Here is a 23,702-nt window from a genome sequence, read left to right as displayed (position 1 = left end):
ATAAGGAAGACAAGTCCCCACAATGTGACTGTGTAAACAAATGTATGTCATCACAACATGATTAACACACACACACACACACACACACACACACACACACACACACACACACTTGTAAGGCCTCTCTTTGAATTAATATGTATTTCTGATATTTTAACCTGACAGAAAGAAAAACATTTCCTCTACCAGATGCTCTAATGGAATCTGCTGATAGACACACACACACACACACACACACTAAGGCTGGTGTTTCTGTACCTGTGGGGACCTTTTTTTGAGTACAGGAAGCCCCTGAGCAGCCCCTCACCACAAACTGAACCCTAAAACCAAGTCTGAATCCTCAAACGACCCTTTGAAGAAGTGAGGTCTGGACAAAATGTCCTCACGTCTCAGAACGCCCCGAACCGTTTCAGGTTGACCTCACATCCCCCCAAAAAAAGGTCTTAACTTTTCAAAACCCTCCTGAATCAACAAAATGTCCTCACTTTGCAGCAGCGTCTTCACTTTTAAAAGAAAATGTCTTCAGTCTCAGGGGTTTAAACCGGTCCTCACAAAGACAGAGGAACAAAGGACTCACACACACACGCACACACGCACACACACACACACACACACACAGGGTCGAGGGCAGCTTTTGTTCCTGGTTTGTCGCTCATTTAAAGATTAAAGTTTCTTGCAGCTTTTCGTTTGTTTCAATCAGAGATTTTCTGAATATTTCAGAACATCAGACTTCTGATATTTAAACCACAAAATTCTGACATAATTGACGCTTATTAAAGTGAAATGATTCGACTTCAAGCTTTCTGACTTATTATGGTGTCACATTGTGAGATCGCTGTGAGCTTTGCATCATTCTTAAATCTTCTTCTTTATTTCTAAGTTAAGGATGAGCTTCCGCACCGACGAGAGCAGCAGCGCAGTTTCAGGCTGGTTTTAGATCAAACTGTCAGCGAGGACAAACACAGAGAGCGCTGACGACCCCTTCTGGTCACTCGGTGTCATTTCAAAACTGCCTCAGAGGAGCAACTTCTGATGTTTGATGACGAATCTCTCAGTGACAAACACGTCCTTTCATCAAGACTTGGAACTCTTCTTTTCAGGAAATGAACAGAAAAACAAAATGTCAGCTTCACTTGAATGAGAAGAGGAACTCAGCAGATTCACATTCAGTGATTTCAGATGAAGCCACATGAGAGCAGACTGCTGGTTACTTCAGTCACCTGAAATACTTTCAGGTGAAAATAAAAGATAAGAGATTCTTATTCAGTGGTCAGGTTTTGAACAGGTTCACCACAAAGTGCAGGTGAGTCAATGCTTAAATAATGGATTGTGACATATTAAAGGCCTTAATTTTTAGATTCCAGTGCAAATTCAGTGCAGAGTCACTCCGAATGTGAGGTCAGTTAATGTATATACAGATTTTAATAAAACAAGGTTGTTCTTTAATGGATTGTCTCTGGATGAAAGTGATTTTAAAAAGCAAACTTTAAATTTTAAAGCTGGAAACAAAGGAAATGTCAGTAAAAGGATTATCAAAAAGTAACTATTTAAAGTAATGTTAACATTAAACTACATTAAACACTAAACTTACAGTATTGATTCATCTTTTAAAGCTGCTATAATCAATATCCTGACATTATCAATGGGTCCAATGACGACACATGAGTGATGTGGATTTCTGGCCCCTGACGACGCGAGTGGCTTTATCGAGAGCCGTCTTTAAATGAGCCCCAAAATGCAAACGTGAAAGCAGGAAATAAACATTTTCTGACACGTTAAACAAACAGAATCCCAAAAATGAACATTTAAAAGCCGTTTGAAATTAATTTCTGACTCCACTTTAAAATTCAATCATTTATTCATCAGACAGAATAAGAACACTGAATCGTTGATCGATTTTTTTTAAATGTATTAATTTACTGACACTGAGCACACCATCGGTTTACTGGTTAGTTTGCCTGTAAAACATTTGTATAACGTGTTTATCAAGTCTGAGAATATAAAATGGAAAAAGACTTACTCTGCTCTGTCAGCAGGTCAGAAAGCACCTCATTACGTAGAGTTGTTGATTTTACACTTTGTCTCGTATCTGAACAAGCAGCCGGGTCACTCTTATGTTAAAGGCATGACAGTATATGTTTCTGTAACACCTGTCCCTCATTTTGGGACCATAAATCTGTCATTCATCATTTTCAGTAAAACAATGATACGCTCGATAAACTCAAAACACTGTGGATGTTCTTTCTAATTGCTGAGACTCCTCTCAGATTTCTCGGGTCAGAGGAAGAAAAACACCTTGAATATTGTTTAGATGAGTCCCACCTTCACACGCTGACGTCCTCCGTCACTGTCAGACATCAGAAGTGGATTCAGTGTGAGAGGCAGGCGGAGTGTCCCTCACATTTCAGCTTGAACAGAAGAAAAGGTTTTAAAATCCGTCACTGCTGCAGCCTGATGGACCAGAAAACGCTCCTCTTCTTTTTTCATCATCACTGACTTTAACCCCGAGCTGTTCAGCAGCTCCCTCTGTGGAGCGTCGTATGTGAATGAAGCTGCACAGATTCCAGGTGTAAAATCAGGCTTCATCGTACGAGTCCATCCTCCTGTCCTTTGTCTGTCCCCTCTGAATCACTGCTCCTCTTCCTCTTCTCCTCCTCCTCCTCCTCCTTTCTCATCTGCTCCTGCTCTCTCTCCAGCTCCTGCTGCTCTTTGATGTCAGCCTCCTTCAGTTTCTCCTCCACGTTCTCAGGGATCTCCACCTCCATCAGGTTCTCCATGCCCTGCTCCGGCTCGTCTCCTATCAGCACCTGGAGGGATGGAGGGTTCGCTACGTGTCACATGCTCACAGTTCATAGTTTATGATGTCCACCAAGCTAAAGCTAATGCTAACCCAACAGCTCTGCAGTAAATCCATCAGATATTCACTCTGAAGCTGTTTAATAATAATCTTATGGTCAGTTTGGATGATGGAGCTTGTGCTTTTGTTGTGTTCACGCTCTGCCTTCTATTAAAGGCTTTGACCACACGTACGCAGATATTTAAAACAGATCATTTCCCCTTCTCTTAAACAATAAATAATTCTGCTCCCCTTTGTTTTACAAAATATTTCCTTAAACACGGGAAGACAAAAATGATTCCAAATGCTCCAACGAGCGTGTCAGGCCAGCAGGTGGCGATAAAGCCTATGGTGAGCTGATTTTCCTTGGTGGTAGCAACTCTAACACACTAACAGTAGCAGCTAATTATGTATTTGTAGTGTTTTAACACCTTTTTGGAACACGGTTGAGCAGAGCTGACCAAAAACAAACTAACCGGTGGTTCACCATCGTTGCTGTTTCAGACATGAAACAAAGCAACAGTGGGCGAATTGAGGTGATGACATCATCGTTTCCCAAACGCCCCGTTTTACACGAACACACGGATACACAGAAACTGGAGTTTTGAAGCCTTGAAGATTTTGGCTGATGATTCGATCTTTCCTACCTGAACCAGTTTCTCACAGGCTGCTGTAACGTGGACGTCCTTCTCCCACTTGTGGAACTCTCTCATGATCGGATAAACGTTCTTGTCTTTCAGCGTCTGCCGGCCGGCTTTGGTCGCTGTCAGCTGCGCAAGAGACAAACGGTAAAGATCTCAACATGAAAACACGAGTCCACGTGAGTGTGTTTGTTTTGTCGTACCAGCAGAAGTGTTTCCAGCAGCATCTTCCTGATGTCGGGGTCTTCTTCCCTCTTCTTGTCCTCTGGGAGGTACTGCAGGTCCACAGGCAGACCTGAACATCACAGGAACTTCTGTTAGACTCAGAGCCAGCTGGACTGCGGCCGGGCTTTGTTTGGATTGTGATCGACTAAAAACATTTAGACAAGAATCTGAGCAGAACCTTAATCTTAACAATTTCTGAATTCAACATACACTCTGACACACTGGCTCCTTCTAAATCTTTATAAACTGGTCACAAACACAAAGCTTCATGTTTAAAAAAAGGTCCTAAAACAGCTGGGACACAGCTGGTTTTCAGCAAATGTTATGCTGGACTGACTCGAAATGAGCTACAGTTTGTGCGTTCATGGTAATGAAGGAATGTCAGTGCAACAGAGTGACTCACTGATGTGTTTTTAATAGTTTTTAAACAACAATTGGAGCTCTGTGGCACAGAGCAAGAAGCTGCATCAGGCTTTGGACACAGGAAATACTTGTTTATCAATTCGCTGTTGGTTTAGGGCTGCACATGGGTTTTGTTGACAAAAATAAAACCAGAATATCACCAGACTCACCATCATTTTCCTCCTCTGACAGCTCCTCCGGACCGGCCAGCGGCAGCAGGAGGAAGGGCAGGATGTCCACAGCGTCGCTTAGCAACCACTGATGAAGGGCTGGACAGATTGAGGATCAGATGAAGTTCTTGTTGGACAACAGTTCAGTGAGGACACATCTGGAGTGGCATCTCCCTGATTTATTCTTTCTGTTTAACCGTTCTGATTTTGAAGGTCAGAGGATCTGATTTCAAGCCGTGTCAATGCTCTTTGGATGCATTTATGCTGTTCTGATATCAGACAACTACACGACCCGTTCAACCATATGAAGTGAGCGAGTGCGAATGAGGTATATGTGTGTATGTGCATGTGTATGTGTGTGTGTGTGTGTGTGTGTCTCTCTCTCACTGTGGTCAAAACAGCAGTTGCGCAGGGTGCCAATGACTCCGCCCCTCCTGACAGCTGATCCCTGGTACTGTGTGAAGGACAACAACCTCTGGACTACACACCTGCAACACACACACACACACACACACACACACACAATTATGACATTGCAAAGGAATTCACTGTCCAGATTTCAGCTGAATTTACTGTGAATATTAGGGGATATAGGAGCTTGTATGTCTGTCCTGAAGCTACTTTCTTGAGTTCAGTGTGTCCTGAATAAAACTAATTCATGTGGTGAGCACAAAGGAAAAAACAGAGATCATACTCTCATGCTCATGCTCTCTCTCCTCCGTCTCTTCCCTAAAATCTAACTGGCCTTGTTGGACAGTGAAGGAGGGAAGAAATGTTCCACAAAGACTTTGTGGAGCGCCCAAGGGTTTGATATCAGCTTTGAAATATGACAGAAACTGGAAGACGCTGATCAGTCACCTGTCCTTGTCCATCATGAAGTGTCTGGCCTCGGGCAGCTGTGTCAGGTTGGACAGCAGAGGACCCAGGTAGTGGAGCTTAGCCTTCTTGTTGTAACCTTCAGTACAGAAGATCTCCACCAGCTGAGCCAGACCAACTTCCTCCTGAAGGACCTGAAACAGCAAAGAATCGCTTCATCTCTCACTATGTGAGTAAAATCCCCGATAACATCCCTGGTAAAAGTGGGTAGACCAGTCACCTTGAACACAGTCTTGCAGGTCTTCTCATGGCGGCTCAGGTTGGACAGGATGGTGCAGATCTGGTCAGAGAGCAGGTATTCTGGATCCAGGAGGTTCTTTAACAACACTGGAAGAACTTTGACATCTGCCACCAAAACCTGGGTGACACAAAACGAAGAGCAAACACCTGTAACATGTTTATCTTCACAGAGGAAATCAACACTGAATCCACAACATCTGTGAGCGCTGTGCTCAGTCGATAAGTCGGTTATCACAGCAACGTCTCACTCTGGGACAGTCCAGTAGCTACGTATAAATAAGAGCTCATTTAGACCAGACTGCTCATCAATCAAGACTGATCACCTGGTGCAGAGTCTCATCAGCTGACAGGTTGATGAGGATGTGGTAACAGTCCTTCGCTATAGCAACAGAGGGGTCAGAAGTCAGAGCAAACAGGGCAGCAAGTAAGTCGGGTTTAGAGCGGAGGAAGCGGCAGCCGTCCCTGAAAACAAACAAACACAAACGTTAAGCTCTCACACAATCAGCAGAACGATGGAGGGTAAATCCATCCTGATAAATCCTGCAAACGTCAGTCAGTTTTCAGTCATGTGCCTGATCAACATGCCAGCAGCTGACACACTGCTGACATGTTTATGACAAATCTTAAGATCTTCACTGCCACTGCCTGAACATGCTACAGTTCAGCACACCTGCACAGTGGTTGATGGGATCCTACCTGCCAAGTCTCAGATTTTAGCTGTCTAAAACTCACATCTCAGTGCCTCTGACTGTCATGTGTGACTGAAAACACACATTTATAATCTGTGTCCTCCTCTTAGTTAAAATAAAATCCTAACGCACTGTGAAGCACATTTATCACACTGGACGAGGCAGCATCAGAGTCCAATCTGATTCAGGACTGGTCTTTAGCATTTGAGAGCTGAGTTGAGAGCAGAAACAAGGATCCCAGACCACCACATTAAAATGAAAAAATGATATCATCATCATCATCATCATCATCCTACCTGTGTCCAGACAGTCCCAGGATGTACTCTGTGGCCTGACCTTTGACATCAGGACGTGTACTGGGGGTGAGGAAGGAGAGCAGCTCTGCAGCCTCTGAATCGCTCAACATCTTCTAATAGTGTCTAATGAACAGAAATAAAATACAACCAACAGTCAGCTCACACAACAATACAGCATGCTACTGATATACTTACTACAAGCCTCACTGACTGATCTGAAATCAGCAAATCCAAGAAAACCACAGCAGCGTATAACACAAGAATAAATGCATTCTTTACTGCATTCATTATTACCGCCATGTATTTACCGGGTGTTACAGACTATTAGCTTTAACTTCTACATACTTGGCTGGTTGCCTATAGTGTCATAAAACAGCAAATATCCGTCTGCTGTTATCTCAACACAACTGCCGTGTACTAATAAAGAATAAGAAATAAAATAAAAAACATTATGAAGAATAACTTGTGTTTGTTAAGGCTCATCTAGTCTGCTGTTTACGTTAGCTTAGCAGTACGTTTTCAGAGGGAGTTTGTTTCCATGTTGGATACAAACTTTGTTAATAACAACAGCTAAATTTAAATTACTCTGAAAAGATCACAACTTCTTTCCACACATGAGGTCAAAGTTTCCAAGACATTTTCTGACAGCGTGACAAAATCGTCTGCTGAACTCTTTCGTGAGCGCTCAGTGACATTAGCGTCTGTTCTTCCATGAAATGACCATCTGGTGTGAAAATATCTTACCTTTAACGAGCTACAGGACTTGTCTGGTTTTCATTTCGACGTTACAACTCCTTCATATTCCTTTAACATTCAACAACATGTGTACAGTGTGACTACATGTGGACACTACCGCAGCTACACGGCTTTCTTCCGGGTTAACTTCTTCTTCGTCTTCCTTTTCAGCAGCTTAAACGGCGCTGAGTGAAGCTTACTGCCCTCCAGTGTTAGCGACATGTCGTAGTCTCTGGTGAGACACAGCTGGATCTGGTTGAAGCTGGATAACGTCCCACAACGTGCTTCAAGGACATTCTGTACTATCCAGACGAGACAGAAACAAACATAACGAAACTCTATTAATCTTACTTTTTGGTAAGATAAGACTTTTTAGGTGAACTTGAACACCACATCCTTTGTTACAAACAGAGGTGCTCAACCTCTTTGCTTGCACATGAATGCACAGTATGTAATGACTTGCTATTCTTATTTGACATACACCTGATTGGAAACAGTTCAAAGACAATGTATTTGATGTTGTATCTCAACAACTTCAATGATTTTTGTAACTATCTTCTAATTCTGAATATGATGCAGGGACACGTTTCAAACAAGTTGGGACAGGAGCAACTAAAGACTGGGAAAGTTGTGGAATGCTCCAAAATCTCCTGTTAGGAACGTTCCACAGGTAAACAGGTTCACTGGAAACAGGTGATGTAACACTTTGTAAAGCTGTCAGTAAACGCAGTTCATTTTTGAAATCTGGGTCGGAGTAAACACGGATCTTAACAGTGCAGGATTCAAAATACTTCAAAATTTGCATTGTCAAATGTTTTATGAGGAAGGAAGTACAGGATGACTCTGGTTTATTCACAAGAACACTCCAAAGGTCATTTTTTATCCTTCCAAACTATTTTATTGATATATCCAAAAAACACATACAAGACACTCACAAACAATAGTTTAGTCCCATCAGCAACAGTTCCCACTCACTCCAAATGTTGCATTGAAATGCTGAAATCGCATACAAACGTTCACGAATGTTGCCTGCACTGCAGTACAGTGTTCACCTTGTGTTCAAGGCACAGTTCAACCTTGACTGACTGACCAGTTCAGACAACATCGGGCACTTCTCCTCTCAAACAACCATCAGTGAATCAAATGCTGCTGAATGTCTTTTGCTTAAATCTTAAAAAAGAGAGCCAACTTGTCCAACACAGCATTCCAACATTTCACATATACTGAAAACATTTCAACAACGATATAGCTGTAGAAAAGGCCTGAGCCCATTGGTGTACTTGTGATTGTGTCTACAATCTTCAGAAACGCATTTAGGAGGAGTGATGCAGATCCAAGGCTGCAGGGTAAAACACCATCCCGAGCTCTTCCAAGAGATAAAAGGAGGTCAGACACAGTGAAGGCTGCAGACTGAAGAATGTGGCTGATCCTTCGCTTCCAATGTTGAAACATTTTATTTTTCTGTGTTCGGGTCACACAGATTCCAACAGTACTTCAATAATTTTGCAAAAAAACAAAACAAAAACAAAAAAAGACTAAAAATCAGCATCTTAACTCAGAAACATTTCACCATGTATGTGTAGAGTGTGTATGTGGAAAGAGTGAAGGGAAGAAAGAGGACTGCAACAGCATCAGTCTGGATTGTAAACAGATAATTCATGACGTCGTCCACCATGAGCTGAAGTGGATCCCGGTCCATGTGATCTGCCTGGGGCCATACAAATCCCGCTCCGAGTCAGATGAGGAATGTAGTGTTGAATGTAGCGTTTGCATCAAAGTCGAGATCTCTGCGTGGTAACAAGACTACCAGGTTCAAGACTGAGACCGGCATCAGAAGGCACTGTGGAGTTTGATTGGCAGACAGAGATCAGCTGACAGCCTCTCTTTGTTGGCTCAGGGCGGGGCAAGTCCATCATCATCATTAATCATCATCATCTTCACCATCCTCCTCCTCTTCACTCGGCCTTGTCTTTCCTCTTGGCTGTGAACGGGACTTTGCTGGCTACCGTCGAACCCACCGTGGAGACGCCGCCGGCCACGGCAGACACCCCGCCTTTCACCAGCCCCACCCCCACCGAGGGCACCGTGGTCACGGCCGACTTGGTGATCTCCAGGCTCTTACCGCCCACCCAGGCCACCCCGCCCACCGCCGCACCCACGACTCCCTTGGTGACATTGAAGAGGCCTCCAGTCACCCGCCACATCATGCCTGGGGGGGGCGCCATGTGGTCCTTACCAGAACCTGGAAACACACCAAACACACATGAAGCACCACAACGTTCAGTTTTCTATTACAGCACATGCACTCCTGCTCTGCTGGACAATGTCTGAGAGACATTTATTTTATCCCATGAAAAGACCCAAGCTGGCAATGTGTTAATCCATCTGTGTTTACTTTCTGACTTCTCTACTCTAAACTGATAAAAAAGAAAATCATGATCAATCAAAAAAATCATGTATTTTCAGTGGCAGACTGTTTCCTTTCGCTCTTGTGCTCTCTCTCTTATTTCTGGTCGCAGGACGAACTGTGTGAAAATAAAATGTAGTGTGTGTGTTCATGAAGGAACTCCACAGCCACACTAGCAGCTCTATGAGGCTGCACTCAAGCAGCTAAATGCTAACACCAACATGGACCTGTTTAGCCAGAATAAGGCTCAGGTATGTTGCTAGTTTTGCAGGTATTTTGCAGAAAATTTTGACAAATTAAACATTTGACCTGATGGCACTGGATGAAAGGTCAGTTACCAAAGTACAGGAAGTATTAAATTGTTATGTCTGGGCATCATGAATTTCTATGCAAAACATCCAACTAATGTGGAAATAATTTATTGGATAAGTGAAAAATGTTTGTGCCAACTTTCATTGCAATCCATTTCACAGTTGTTGAGATATTTCCGTCTGGACCAAAGTGATGGACTTCAGCCACGGCTTGATATTTGTGGTGCTTTTGGTATTTTAACATAACCATGAGTGTATCTTTAAGTCTGGGCTCTCTTAACAACCCCAGGATGGTCTTATCTCTTCAATTCAACTGGTGGGTAAACTCTCATCAGGACTGATATGTTGAAAACAGAATAATGTTTCATCCAATAACAGCAGAGATGTTTACTGAGAGCAGCAGCAGCAGCAGCAGGGGACTGAATTGGTGCAAAGTGTGTTAGGACACAAATAGCAGGTTGGAGCCGCAGCCACTCTTACACAAACACACATACTCCCCTGACAAACCAACTGTTTCTGAAATAGCAGCGGGCAACATGTGAGCACAGATTGCACCATATTCCCTGGTGGTGTTTCAGTGTTTAGCCACAGCCCGGGGAGCTCTCTGCTTACCCTCTGTAGATTGGATGTCGGCGGGTTCGGCTTCGCCCGTGGCCACGCTGGTCCCAGGCTGGGGCTCCACGTTGACGCTGTTCACATTCTGGAAAACACAGGAAAACCAAACTTCACACTACATCCCTACATTTAACACTTACATGACTGGGGATCAAACTTTTTTGGATTCTCATTGCACTCAGTATCAAAAACTGTCACATGCTGAAATCTGCATTGACTGTCTGGTCAAAGCCATTATCTGGTTGAGTTCCTAATTACTGTCAAAGTATGTTTCACTGTGCAAAGGTTAACTTTTAACTGACCTTATTCTGGACTGAATCAGATTTACATCATCATTGCTAATGATGGCTAATGTCAGCTACCAGAGCTAATGTTAGATATCAGGGCTAATGTTAGCTAATTTGACATTAGCTAACATTAGCTCTGATATCTGACATTAGCTATCATTAGTGATGATAACTGACATTAGCTAACATTAGCTCTAATATCTGACATAGGCTAACATTAGCTCTGATATCTGACATTAGCTAATATTGGCTCTGATATCTGACATTAGCTAATATCGGCTCTGATATCTGACTTTAGCTAATATCGGCTCTGATATTAGTGATGATAACAGACATTATCTATCGTTAGCTATGATATCTGATGTAAGCTATCATGAGCTATGATAGCTGACATGAGCTAAGCTTGGTGCTTGTTCCAGCAGACCGCTGCCTGACCAGCATACCCTAAAAATAATCAGTTAAAATTAAAAAAAAGCCTGATTTTATGTGGAAAAACAACTGCACAGTGAAATGGGCTTAACGTACTTGTGGTCTGGGAGTTTCAGGTGAACTCATGAAACTGATGCTGTATGCTAGGTGTGTGGTCATGTCAGAGGCTCCAAAATAAAAAAAAAAATCATAAAAATAAAATTAAATAGTTTTTTGTTTTATTTTTTTGTGGAATATTTTTCAGTGCCAAAACAACTTTTTCCAACACAAGGCAATTTCAATGGCAAGGTTTGCTTTTTCAATGCCAAATTTTGTTTTTTTCGATGCCAAACTGTACAGTCACTGTTCTGGCTCCATAGAGAACATGTTTACGTGCTGCGTCATGTTTCTCAAATTAAAACTAATTTGAAAAACTAACAAATAAAAACATCATGTAAAATCAAATCAAGCAAATGTAAACCCTGGTCCATCATGATGACGCGTACTGGAAATCACTTTTTTCCAGCTTCACTGTGGACACAGTAAATTGATTGATTGTGCGTCTGAATGAACCTCTGAGTTACTGTTTTAAATTCATGGCCAACTCCTTTTAATTAAGTCCTAAACATAAACTACAGACTGGTAACCTCACATAGTTTGTGGTCTTGTCACAAAACTCTAAAATTGTGGGTGTTCATATCGGGTTTGATCTTCTTTCCGGTTGCTCGACACATCAAATTCAGATTTTCTATGTGATAAACAGAAAGGGAAAACTTTCACACCCTGTCATTTCTGCCAAACAAAATCAATTTACTTCGACTGTCTTACACGAGTCCGTCTTACCAGTTGAGTCAAACATGTAATTATGTAACATGCTGTACTTATCACACTCCAAAGATGGTGCTTATATATTTCAAGCTTTCCCTCCTTTCTTTTGATGGAATGATCTTGTAATTCAGCATTTTGCTCATGTTTTACATTTTTTGTGATAAAATATAGTTTGATGAAGTATAAGAGACGGTTAACAGGTTGCTGCCAAGCTGAGCACGAGCAGGAGAGCCACCTGACTGGCGGCCATGTCAATGTAGGTCAGCGATCTTAACCTTTCTGAATTGTGACCGTTCAAATTTAGTGACACCTCCCTCTTACTACAGGTGAGTACAGCAATTCAACCATGACTCTTTAAATATTAAATGACCCAAAGATGCTTCAAACTAGTGCATATTTCACAGGGTTGTTACTAAAAATAGAAATGGTATTTCATATAATATGAACCATATTGCAAAACATCACCCCACCCCCTGTTTTTTCTTGTGACCCACAGGCCCAGAACCTAAAATGAAGAACCAGAGCTGCAAATTATTTGATAAATAGTGCAGCAGCTGGGTCTGGAAGCCAAATCTAACATAGAAATTTTAACTTTTTTAATGAGGTTTTGGCACAGCTGGATCAGAGTTTGAGAAACATTTGCAGGAAGCTGTGACGCCTTCCTTTACTGTACACAAAATGACTCTTTTCCAGAGAAGAACAGGGAAGAGGCCACGTCTCAACAGGACACCGTCAAGAAAATAAAACAAGCTGTTATTGTATTCAGACTCCACATTTTCACACGTGGAGCCTGCTGCTGAAAAACTGGTCATGCAACTTGAATGCTGTTAAAACCCCGTCACTCACACGCAGTTTGTGCTCCATATTTTCATTTATTCTTACGTTAATAAGGATGCTGGTTGGTCCTTACCTTCACCATTGTTCCCAGTGCTTCTCCCACAAACACACCTGGCACAGAAACTTGAGACAGGAGCAGCTTCTGTTTCAGCCTCCGAACCAAACTCTGCTGTAAATAAATGGATTTCTATGTGCGTGTGGGTGTATGAGAGAGAGAGAGAGAAACCTGCTGCTCTGACTTTTTTATCAACCTTTTTCACGCCTTTCTCGCATAAACGTGCAGCTTTCTGACTTCTCCTCACTCACAGCTACAGGCGGAGCTGCGCAGCTCTCTCTTCACCCTGCTGGTTCTGCCGACGTGGCGCCTTCACACACACACACACACACACACACACACACACACACACACACACACACACACACACACACAGTCAAACAACGCACAACAACGCACTAGACTTCCGTTTAGATCCTTCAAATTAAAACCCTTCCCAGCATTTTTTTTTTTTAATTTTCTCATAACGTTTATATTGATAAGATGAGACAAGATAAAACTTTATTAATCCCACGCTGGGGAAATTAAATTGTTACAGCCAGCAAAGTATACAAAGAGAGGCAAAGATTAAAAAAAAAAAAAATACAGAATAAATAATAAAAATAGCTAATAATAAATAACTGTTATACACTAAAATACCAATGGTGAGTTCTTCTTGTCATGGCCTGTCAGCAGGTTAACATAAACACATACAGTATTGAATTTTGGGTCACATTGTATAAATTAAGTACAAACGTGATCATGCTTTAAATGTGGGGCAAATCAAACTTCAAGAAGTCAGTATGTCTCAACTTTGGGACATTTTTTTTTTAACACATGTTCTTTAACCAGGAAATAAATAGGTCAAAGTATTGATCATTTGCCTATTTATAGCTGCAGTTTGATGCCACAGTAAAAGATGCCAGTCTGTGTTGTCATCCCCTCAAGCTAATTTTTTTTTGGACCTTTATTATGAAGACAGGAAGTCGATGGTAGGCGGTTATTGCAACTCCAGCTCCGGATCCAGCTCCAGATCTTGCACCACCAGCAGCCACAACTGGTTGTTTGACAGTGAAGGATTGTGTTTGAAGTCTCTGTGTGACATTATTGTGAATTTGTCTGATGTATGATGTAGTTTCAAAGGGAGACTTACGTGTAAACTGACGTACTTCATACCGCAGGGTCACATACAGATTAAAACCATTAAGTTAAAGATAGTGCACGGATAAGAGTCAAGGGTCAAGTTCTGCATGATGATGTTGGCAGCATATCTCATTCACACAGGGCAAATGGAACAGAAATGACTTGCCAATGGTGCCACATGTTAGAAAGCCAGGAAAATATGCTGTTGGATCCCTTAAAATGAACGTCACCTTTACAAGCCGTAACAATATAATGATGTACACGTTAATGCATCAATAATGATAATTCAATGGTATAATATACATTATTGTAAAATGGGACATTCTGCACAATAAGTGTTTTTACTTTTGATACTTGCTAATTCTATTTTTACTTGAGCAACATTTTAAATGCAGAACTACTTGTAACAGAGCATTTTTAAACTGTGATATTGCTTTACGCAGAGTACAACACTGGAGATCAGCATGAAGAAACACCATGGAGGAGAGCATAATAACAAGGTTGAGATCATAAAACTGAATAAAACATTACATCTAATACGTAATAATTACCAGATCTGTGAGCATTGTCAGTATTTCAGGTATTTATGTCTGTGTCAAGAATATCCTTGAGAAAGAGAAAACAACTCAGAAAGAGGAGATTTGAAGGAGCCAGTCTTAAACATTTATTCAGCTTTGGAAGAGGGCGTTAAAACAGTTCAGTAATTTACTAAAGTGGGATTAATGAATAGAATTAGTGCTTTTTTCCTCGTTTTAAAAGTTCTTGTTTACTCCAGCACAGCAGGTGGCAGTACTGCGCCTTTTATTTAGTTCAGGCACTTTCCACGTCGCATTGTTTGGGGTCCTCACTGGAGGCGCGGCGCCAGTCAGGCAGTCGCAGCGGTAGTAAATACGAGTGAAATTTAGTGAAATATTCCGTGAAATCAAGTCGTTAAGGAAATTTATATCATCGGTCGCCCAACAATGAATCTCGAACTGCTCGGTAATTACCCAAAATGTTTCTTTACTTTTAATTATTCTGACTCTTCGTGCATTGCTAACTCCAAGTAGCTACTTGTTGTGGTTAGCTTTTTACGTTAGCCTAGCATGTTCACAGCAAAATATACCAGTCAAATTAAAATTGCATTAATTACTATCTCGCACTGTTAAGTTCTGTTGAACTTGTCACATTAAATTTGTTCCTAAGGTATTGTCTCAGTCTACATGTAAACGCCGATTATAGATAAGGAAGCACACATAGTGGCTGTTAGCTAACGTTAGCCCCGGTACATTGCTGTTGTGACGTTTTTTGAATTAACTGTTCCTTGATAAGACTCATCCTGGTTTTACCATCTATGTATTCTGTGTATGTTCCACTGAGCCCACGAGCGTATAGCTCTTAACGTTATGAGGACCACGGGGAAATAAAAAAATGACAGCTGGTGCATATGACAGGGAGTAACGTTACTATTCAGGAAGACATTACTGTAACGTTACTATATATGTATTCTTTTCTGTTTTCACAAATAGAATAAAGGTTTGGCAAACTATAGTAAGAGATTTTAAACAGTGTTTAGAGTTCCCACGCTAATCTAGTCCAGGTTTGATAAGTGTAAATGTAGTTGGTTAATAAAGGTCTGGATGGAGGAAAGTCTGTGATATCTAACTTTTATATTCAGAAAATGAATAATATCTAAAATTGGTGCTTTAAGAAAAAAGTTGAGATTACTCTTTAATTTAGTCCAGGTTTGACAAGCACTGTGGTTTTTGAGCTAATCTAGACCAAAATGAAGTGTTACAGATCGTAAACCGTGTTGGGGCTCTAAGTATGATGTCCTGTATCTGTTTCACACCTGTTTTTGCATTTTTGCTTTTTTCTTTCTGACTTTCACTCGCGAGTGAGTTCCCTCTTCTATGTTAGCAACTTAAACTTTTTGAATGAAATTACACAATTTCTCTTCCAAATATGTCACTTTACTTATGCACATTTTTCTGCTTCCGCCCAGTTAATACTTATCTAAACTTTGCAGCTTTAATCTTGGATATACTTCAGCTTTTTTGTCTTAATATATTTGTTATGTATATCTGATTTAAATCTCAGTTTAATGAAAGTTATCTCTGTTGTAGACTTCTGAATATATTCCTCATGAAAGAAATCCATGACTATGCTGTTCTTTCAAGATCCAAATACTCTGCTGTACTGCACAAAATATTTGTACTATGTTAATTATAATGGAAAAGGGATTAGTGAAAGGTTGTGTTGTATTTCTGAGCCAGCTGTCACTTTAGTACATATGTTTCCTTGTTGTGAAGTCTTTCTCATACACTCTTGTTTTGTTTTTCCTCTCCTAGAGTCGTTTGGGCAGAACTATCCAGAGGTAAGCCACCAGCTCTCAACACATGCAATAACCTTAAAGTTCCAGTTAATATTTCTCCACTGCAAACACCAGTACTCATGGAGTTTCATCTTTAGGCAGCAGTCACGTGTGAAGCTGCTCCTTGATTGCTTCAGTGGTGATGCAAACCCTCGGTTGTGTTTCAATGTGTGTGTGTATTAGGAGGCAGATGGCACTCTGGACTGTATCAGCATGGCTCTCACCTGCACCTTCAACCGCTGGGGCACCCTGTTGGCTGTGGGCTGCAACGACGGCCGCATCGTCATCTGGGACTTCCTCACACGGGGCATTGCCAAAATCATCAGCGCACACATCCACCCGGTCTGCTCTTTATGGTGAGACACATCACACATTATGCAGCGAGTGTGGCCATTACTACTTGATAAATGTCTCATTATGTACACTTATAGTCTCAGACACATCTGTCTTTTACCTGCCTCGTCTGCTCCATCTAAAAACGCTCTGTAAACAATCTGTAAAATGCTTTTACAGATTGTTTTCAAAAGATCTCTTTCCACACTGAATTTGTTTGAACTCCCAGGTTTGACCTGTCCTGCCAAGCTCTCATTTTTCATTTCTCACACAACTAGTTCTGTCACTTTTCATGTGAACAGGTGAGTACAACACCATAATTTTTTTAACGATGAATTAAAGCACGCGATTTGTTTGTGTGTGTGCAGCTGGAGTCGAGATGGTCACAAGCTGGTGAGTGCCTCCACAGACAACATTGTCTCACAGTGGGATGTCCTCACTGGAGACTGTGACCAGAGGTTCCGCTTCCCCTCGCCCATCCTGAAGCTACAGTGCCACCCCAGAGACATGTGAGTGACCTGATAGGATCTGTCTGTACTTGTTACACCTGATGTGTTCTGAGGTTCAGCTGTTGGTCACATATGCCATGTAAAGTGTCACGTGATGGAGTTTTGCCTGTGCAATTTGTCTTTGTAGGTTAAGGTAATGTTCTCTGCCATTTAGCACTGACGACAAAGTATAATTGTGTTTTAGGGACAAGGTGCTTGTGTGTCCAATGAAGTCAGCCCCGGTCCTGCTGACTTTATCAGACTCCAAACACGTTGTCCTGCCAGTGGACGACGACTCAGACCTGAATGTGGTGGCGGCCTTTGACAGGCGGGGGGAATACATCTACACTGGCAATGCAAAAGGAAAGGTTAGTCACTCTGTCAGACAAAACCTCATCCACAGTGCAACTTTTAATCACATCACTACACGTCAGGATAGCCCAAGTAAATGTGAATTTGTACAGATTAAAGGTTTATGCGTAGGATTAAAAATGTTCTGTCTCTCTGCTGTTTTCCTTCATCATCATGTCTCCCTCCATCTGTTGTTCTAGATCCTGGTGTTGAACACAAACACTCAGGAGTTGGTGGCTTCCTTCAGAGTGACAACTGGTACCAGCAACACCACTGCCATCAAATCAATTGAATTTGCACGCAAGGGCAGGTGAGAGGCAACAGGAGATTTTCTGTATCTAAACCTGAATGAACACCATCTGGACTAGATGACCTACACCTTTTAACATTGGGCTCCAGTTCTCATTGTGGGTTCTCGTTCCTGTGCTCTTCCTGTACTTTCTTTTCCCGTGTTTCTAATTCCACCACTTTTTTGTCCATTTGTCCTGTTTTCTTGACAGTTGCTTCCTCATAAACACAGCAGACCGGATCATCAGGGTATATGACGGCAGGGAGATACTGACCTGTGGCCGAGACGGAGAACCTGAGCCCATGCAGAAACTACAGGACCTGGTCAACAGGTACAGTATATCGGCAGAGACAGGCCTGGCAAGCTTCTTGTCTCCCTGTTGCAGTGATTGTGTAAAACCAGCTGGGGGGAAAAATGCTAGCCCTGGCAGTTTCTGAGGCTAACACGTGCTGGAGAGGTGCTGCATCTGTCTATTTCTCTGCTGTCTGTTTGTTCATGTCCTCTGCCTGTGTTTTCTGTGTTTAGGACTCCGTGGAAGCGCTGCTGTTTCTCCGGTGATGGCGAGTACATTGTGGCTGGTTCAGCCAGGCAGCACGCCCTCTACATCTGGGAGAAGAGCATCGGCAACCTGGTGAAGATCCTGCATGGAACCAGAGGAGAGCTCCTGCTGGATGTTGCTGTAAGGATGTCAGAACTGAAATTGTGACTCAGTAGAACTCTGTGTAGAGCCTTAAACATTGAGACAACACTTCTGTGGACGGATTTTAAGTTAAATTGAGACACTGTGTTACAATCAGATAATTTACTCATCTCACCTTTGACCTCTGTCCAGTGGCATCCTGTCCGTCCGATAATCGCCTCAATCTCCAGTGGAGTGGTGTCCATCTGGGCTCAGAACCAAGTGGTAAGTAGACAGTGACAGCAAAGGCTGCATGCACCTGAGTGAACATGGTCATAGATAGGTTATTTCACTTGAGCTCCATGCGTCATATTATGGACAAGTATGTGGGAATTTGGCCTTTGATGAAGCTCAGCTACCAGCTGAGTGGCTGTAAAATGGTGTGAGTGTTTGATCGACGTGTGACTGCTGGGTTTGTCCGCAGGAAAACTGGAGTGCTTTTGCTCCAGATTTTAAAGAGCTGGATGAGAATGTGGAGTACGAGGAGCGAGAGTCCGAATTTGACATCGAGGATGAAGACAAGAGTGAACCCGAGCAGACAGGTAGACGACACACACACGGCTACATAAATACAGTATGTCTGCATGCTAAGGCACCGCGACACCATTATTATTAGGAAGGTTGTTACGACTGCAATCATTATTTTGCATGTCACACACAATTTCAATATCCCGTGCATTTGCATTAACCCCATCAGAACGTGACAGCTGTTGACTGAAGGTTGACCATCACCTGTTCTGCTGACACATGAGCTGGTTTCACTGGTTCTCTGCGGATCTCTCACACATGATTTTGCGTCATGTTACAGGTGCAGACGCTGCAGAGGATGAAGAGGTGGATGTCACCACAGTTGATCCCATAGTTGCTTTTTGCAGCAGGTGAGAAACAACAATACAGAATCCTAAAAGCTGTTCAGCATCATCACTGAAAATTAGCTTGGTGCCAGTTCACTGCTCTTTAGCTATGGTGTCAAAAATACTGTAATGAAATCTGATTATTGCTGCCAACTCTGTGATAAAACTAAAGGTTCACTGAGTAGCTTTTCCAGAGATTTCACATCTTTAAGTGGAAACCCCATCTCCTTATTAAAACTGGAAGATATGGTTGAAAACATACAAATGCTTGATTTCCAGCGTAATCATGTGTTTCCTCTGCGCAGTCACTGTTATAAACCACAAATCTTTTAATATTTGAAATGCTAAAGGTACCTTGAAAGTGCCTGTAAAGTGCTTGGATTTTGCTCTTAAAAAGCTGTAAAATTAAAAAGCACACAGTTGAACTTTGTCCATGCCTTTTAAGTCTCCCCCTGTAGCAAGTGTGTATTGTGTGATTTAAAAAAAAAAAAAAAAAAAATGTCTTCTTAACTTGTCCCTTGTAACCTGTAGTGATGAGGAGCTGGAGGACTGTAAGGCCCTGCTGTACCTGCCAATCGCCCCAGAGGTGGAAGACCCAGAGGAAAACCCCTTTGGCCCCCCACCTGACGCCTCAGTCCAAGCTGCCACTCCAGAGGATGCGTTGGCCGGTGGTGACAAGAAGCAGAGGCAGCCTTCATCTGAAGGAGGCCCGGCCAAGAAGAAGGCTCGCACCACCACCATTGAACTGCAGGGGGTGCCCAGTGACGGTTAGTGGAGCACAACAATAAATCCACCCACAAGATGCAATGTTTCCATATGGAGTACATGTTCTCCACTGCAGGAATTTAGACAGCCTTGTATAAGAGACAAGCCTTTATTTATAATTTCCCCCAGTTTTTTAATAAGAAACCTCACTGTTTTGTGATCGGCCCCTTTTTGACTCAACTTCTCATGCGGACCCAACAGGAGCCGTGACATACTCATCACTCTGCTGAGAACATTTTCTCTGTTTAACACTAATACTGTTTTCATTACTTTTTAAATTCAAGGTGCTTTTAGTTTGCCAGATTTGAGTATGAGTTTGCTAGAATTGAGTATGACCCTGACGCCACCTCCCCTCTCTCTCTCTCTCTCTCTCTCTCTCCCAGAGGTGCACCCTCTTCTGGGTGTGAAAGGGGATGGCAAGTCCAAGAAGAAGACAGCAGGTCGGCCCAAAGGCTCCAAAGGTAAAGACAAAGACTTCCCCTTCAGGCCCAAGCCCTACAGGGGCGAACGGCCCTCCTTCCCCGTGGAGGCCCTGGGCAGCTCTGGCCCAGGAGGAGGAGGAGGAGGAGGGATGAAGGGCAGAGCAGAGGGGGGCCTGGCCACAGGTAAGCACGCCACCGCCCCTGCTGCTGCTGAGTCTGGGAGCTCTGCTAGTCCTGCAGCCCTGCTAGTCTGACTGACATTGCCAAGGCACCCCCACCCCCCCACCCCTTCCTGTATCGCTTCCACCTCACGTGAACCCCCACACACCACCCCCTGCCCCCAACCCCCCCAGCGCACTGACAGAGGCCCGCCTGCTGTAAAGCCACAGTCTGGAGGTCAGAACACAGACTGGAGCTGGAGTTCACCTGTTATAGACAATCACAAACATCTTCTCCTGTAATATTACAGCAGGAGAGTGACTCTATTTATATTAGAAATATTATGTCTTCTACTGTTGTCCTTTTTTTGCCCTTAGACTTCAGCAGTCACTGGCTATGAGACACTGTGATTAGGGTTGAATTCTGAGAATTCTTGTTAAATCTCCCATTTTCTGCAAAAAAAATACCTTTTGTAAACCCCCCGTTTTTAGCATCTGTGTGTACTGAAACAGGCGCCTTCTCAAAATTAACTTGTCCGCTCTGTCGTTGCTAAATTCCAGTGTTGAAATTATGTAATTACAGTGATGTAACTGGACCTTTCAGCTGCAGATGTTTCTTCCACGTACTTCTCAGGCTAAAATGGTATCCTACAGTTCAGCTTGTACAATAAGTGAACAAAGTGGAGTCAAAATGTGTAAACAGTAATTCTGCAGTCTGTTGTTGATCAGACACGTAAGCGACCTTTTCAAATCAGAGAGCAGAGCAGCGAACAGCAGATGTCACTAAATTAAGTGCTAAGTCAAAATGCTCCAAACCACCAAAACAATATGCTGAAAACACTGAGACGCTGTCGGAGGATCGCGCAGACAGTCAGAGGATTTACCACTCTGTGTGCCTGGTGTTGTATTATTTTCACACCAACGGATCAGCCCAGCAATATTTTTCATTTTTCTTACTGTCAACAAATGTTGGTTGGTTCTAAGCTTTTCATGGGATTAGTTTACAATCAGAAAAGTAATTAATACCATCAGAAAGAGGAATTGTTAATCTACTAAAATACAACTCAGATTCCAGAAAATATGAGGCGCACTGTGAGCATAAATAAAAACAGAAGGCAATCATTTGCAATCAAACTTTGTGTAGCAACCATTGACTTTCCTTGTACCTACATAGCTGCATCCCTCCCAGACTGTGGCTTTATGACTGTAGAACCTCTGCTAACTCAGCCTTGCTGACTAATTTGCCGTCATCTGAACTTTGGTGAAGTTGGACTGTAGTTGGCAGATGGGTGTTGACGTGGCTAACGGTGGGATGGTGCAGCTTGTTTCCCTGCGGGCTAGCTGGCTAGTCTACATCTACTTCCTGCTTGGCCTTTGACCCTCCTGCTCCCACTCCCACCTCGCTCCGTGGGCTTGTCGTGTGACATGATCGTGTGTCTGTAGCAGCGCTGCTCAGGTCCTGTCTTTTCTGTTTCTGTGTGTGTCAGAGATGTGGGCGACAGTGTGCATTTATGTAGTTTGTATAAATGTCTCATCCTGCTTTGAACGTCCATCAAAAATTCTGTGATCCAGCAGCTACATGAAGGTGGCAATCTCAAAGATTTCATTCCTGGTTGATTTGGCGACAGCTGTAGTTAATGGTGGTGACAGTAAATGATATTTAATAATACAGATGACAGAATTCTGCAGGCAGCAAAACAAAAAGAAGTCAGCCAATAATTAGCCTTTTTTCATCATTCTGTGAGCAACCACAATCTGATTTTATGAGTCTGCGGACTCACGTAGTGAAACAGAAAGTTTCTGAGTTCGTAAGGTACATTTTGGTAAGTTTTGGTAATATTTTTGGCAATGGGCCAGTGAAAATTGGCCAAACATAGCCATGTTGCATTTTTCTGAACAGATATGGACATTGCAGCCAGCCTTATCGTGTACTGTTCTATACTTAGCAGTAAAACTGTTTCAGCACTGAGCACGGCCTGTCGCCTGCACCTTTTCGTCTCTCAGCTCTGTGGCTGCTCCTTCTTGATCCATTACTCTGTGCAATATATCAAACTGATCCGCTGTCAAAAAAATGCCTCAAATGACTGTTGTTTTGTAGATGCATCTTAGATGAACGACAGAGCTCAGTGCAAAGCTCCCTGACAAACACAATGCAGTTCCAGTGACTACTTCATAATTAAAGTCAACTCGTGTTTTGTAAGTTAAATGCTTTTAATGTGACAATTTTCACATGAAAATCTTCGAGATTATCACTTTAATGTTGCAGGTTTGCAGTGTAAATTAAGAATTCCCACACTGCTTTGTCAAGTATGAACAATGAATAAGCCTTTATGTGCTGCATTATTAAAAATATGACCAATCAAATGAACAAACACGTGCAAATCATTTGTATAATTGTATCAAGGATTAGATGTTTCATACAGCAACATTAATCTTTGTAGTTTCACGTTATAAGCAGTTTGAAACATCTGCAGGAAGCGTTTAGTTTTATTAATGATTGACTTAAGAGCGATTATCAGTTGAGATTCTGCCAGTTTTTTCAGTTAGTACTGGAGAACCAGCAGCGGCAGCAGCAATCTAAGCAGCGTCTTACTGTCCATCATATGTATGTCTGACGGCGTTTTTGTTCCTCAGCAGGGAGTTTGGTCGCGCAGTCGTACAAACAGCACGACATTGGAGGGATGGACTGATCGCTGCTGTGCGCAGATGTGGAGAATCACCAACAGGCTTAAACACAGAGACACAAAGCCTGATGTCATGTACAGACTGTGTGAGCGAGCAGCCTGTTCGATGTGCAGGCTGTTTCCTCCTCCAACCAGAGCACAGCGTCACAGGAAAACTCCTCAGCCCGGATGATTGACAGGAGCTGACAAAGAGGGCGTGAAGCCGCCGAGTCCTCACAGTAGAGATCACATGTCCTCTGTCTTTGTAGGATTCATCATGTATAGATTGCCTGTCCTGATAGTTTGTGTTTGTGTTGCCCTTCTTGTTGTTTTTTATACGTATTAAAACATTTGGATTTCTAAATAA

General features: G+C 42.5%; 3 protein-coding genes across 6 annotated transcripts; 1 reads left to right on the top strand and 2 right to left on the bottom strand.

The window, feature by feature from the left end:
- Window positions 1-1,841: 1,841 nt before the first annotated feature.
- On the bottom strand, window positions 1,842-7,250 carry hgh1 (HGH1 cochaperone). The gene is made up of 10 exons (XM_076744982.1): window positions 7,120-7,250; window positions 6,376-6,498; window positions 5,714-5,852; window positions 5,371-5,508; window positions 5,133-5,284; window positions 4,662-4,762; window positions 4,275-4,373; window positions 3,681-3,772; window positions 3,484-3,606; window positions 1,842-2,807 (listed from the first exon to the last, which is right to left on the bottom strand). Exons 2-10 carry the CDS (start codon window positions 6,483-6,485, stop codon window positions 2,583-2,585), a joined length of 1,179 nt encoding a protein of 392 aa, XP_076601097.1. The 5' UTR covers window positions 6,486-6,498; window positions 7,120-7,250; the 3' UTR covers window positions 1,842-2,582.
- A 741-nt stretch (window positions 7,251-7,991) lies between these two features.
- LOC143331189 (transmembrane protein 263) lies at window positions 7,992-13,155 on the bottom strand. Its single transcript, XM_076747859.1, has 3 exons — window positions 12,877-13,155; window positions 10,441-10,528; window positions 7,992-9,352 (listed from the first exon to the last, which is right to left on the bottom strand). Exons 1-3 carry the CDS (start codon window positions 12,883-12,885, stop codon window positions 9,066-9,068), a joined length of 384 nt encoding a protein of 127 aa, XP_076603974.1. The 5' UTR covers window positions 12,886-13,155; the 3' UTR covers window positions 7,992-9,065.
- Window positions 13,156-14,813: 1,658 nt separating this feature from the next.
- On the top strand, window positions 14,814-23,702 carry rbbp5 (retinoblastoma binding protein 5). 4 transcript variants are annotated; one of them, XM_076743696.1, is made up of 14 exons: window positions 14,814-14,961; window positions 16,311-16,336; window positions 16,517-16,689; window positions 17,035-17,175; window positions 17,360-17,522; window positions 17,706-17,815; window positions 18,006-18,125; window positions 18,320-18,473; window positions 18,627-18,698; window positions 18,898-19,015; window positions 19,282-19,351; window positions 19,859-20,094; window positions 20,476-20,553; window positions 23,307-23,702. In XM_076743696.1, the coding sequence occupies exons 1-14, from the start codon at window positions 14,943-14,945 to the stop codon at window positions 23,360-23,362; spliced, it is 1,536 nt and encodes a 511-aa protein (XP_076599811.1). In that variant the 5' UTR covers window positions 14,814-14,942; the 3' UTR covers window positions 23,363-23,702. The 4 variants fall into 4 exon arrangements, with proteins under 4 accessions (XP_076599811.1, XP_076599819.1, XP_076599802.1 ...); XM_076743704.1 differs by having other exon boundaries at window positions 14,823-14,961; window positions 23,310-23,702; XM_076743687.1 differs by having other exon boundaries at window positions 14,823-14,961; window positions 20,476-20,697; window positions 23,310-23,702.

Source organism: Chaetodon auriga, chromosome 2 (assembly GCF_051107435.1).
Source record: "Chaetodon auriga isolate fChaAug3 chromosome 2, fChaAug3.hap1, whole genome shotgun sequence".
NCBI classification, from domain to species: Eukaryota; Metazoa; Chordata; class Actinopteri; order Chaetodontiformes; family Chaetodontidae; genus Chaetodon; species Chaetodon auriga.
The sequence above is the reverse complement of the archived record's forward strand: the minus strand, read 5'-3'. Positions and strand labels throughout refer to the sequence as shown.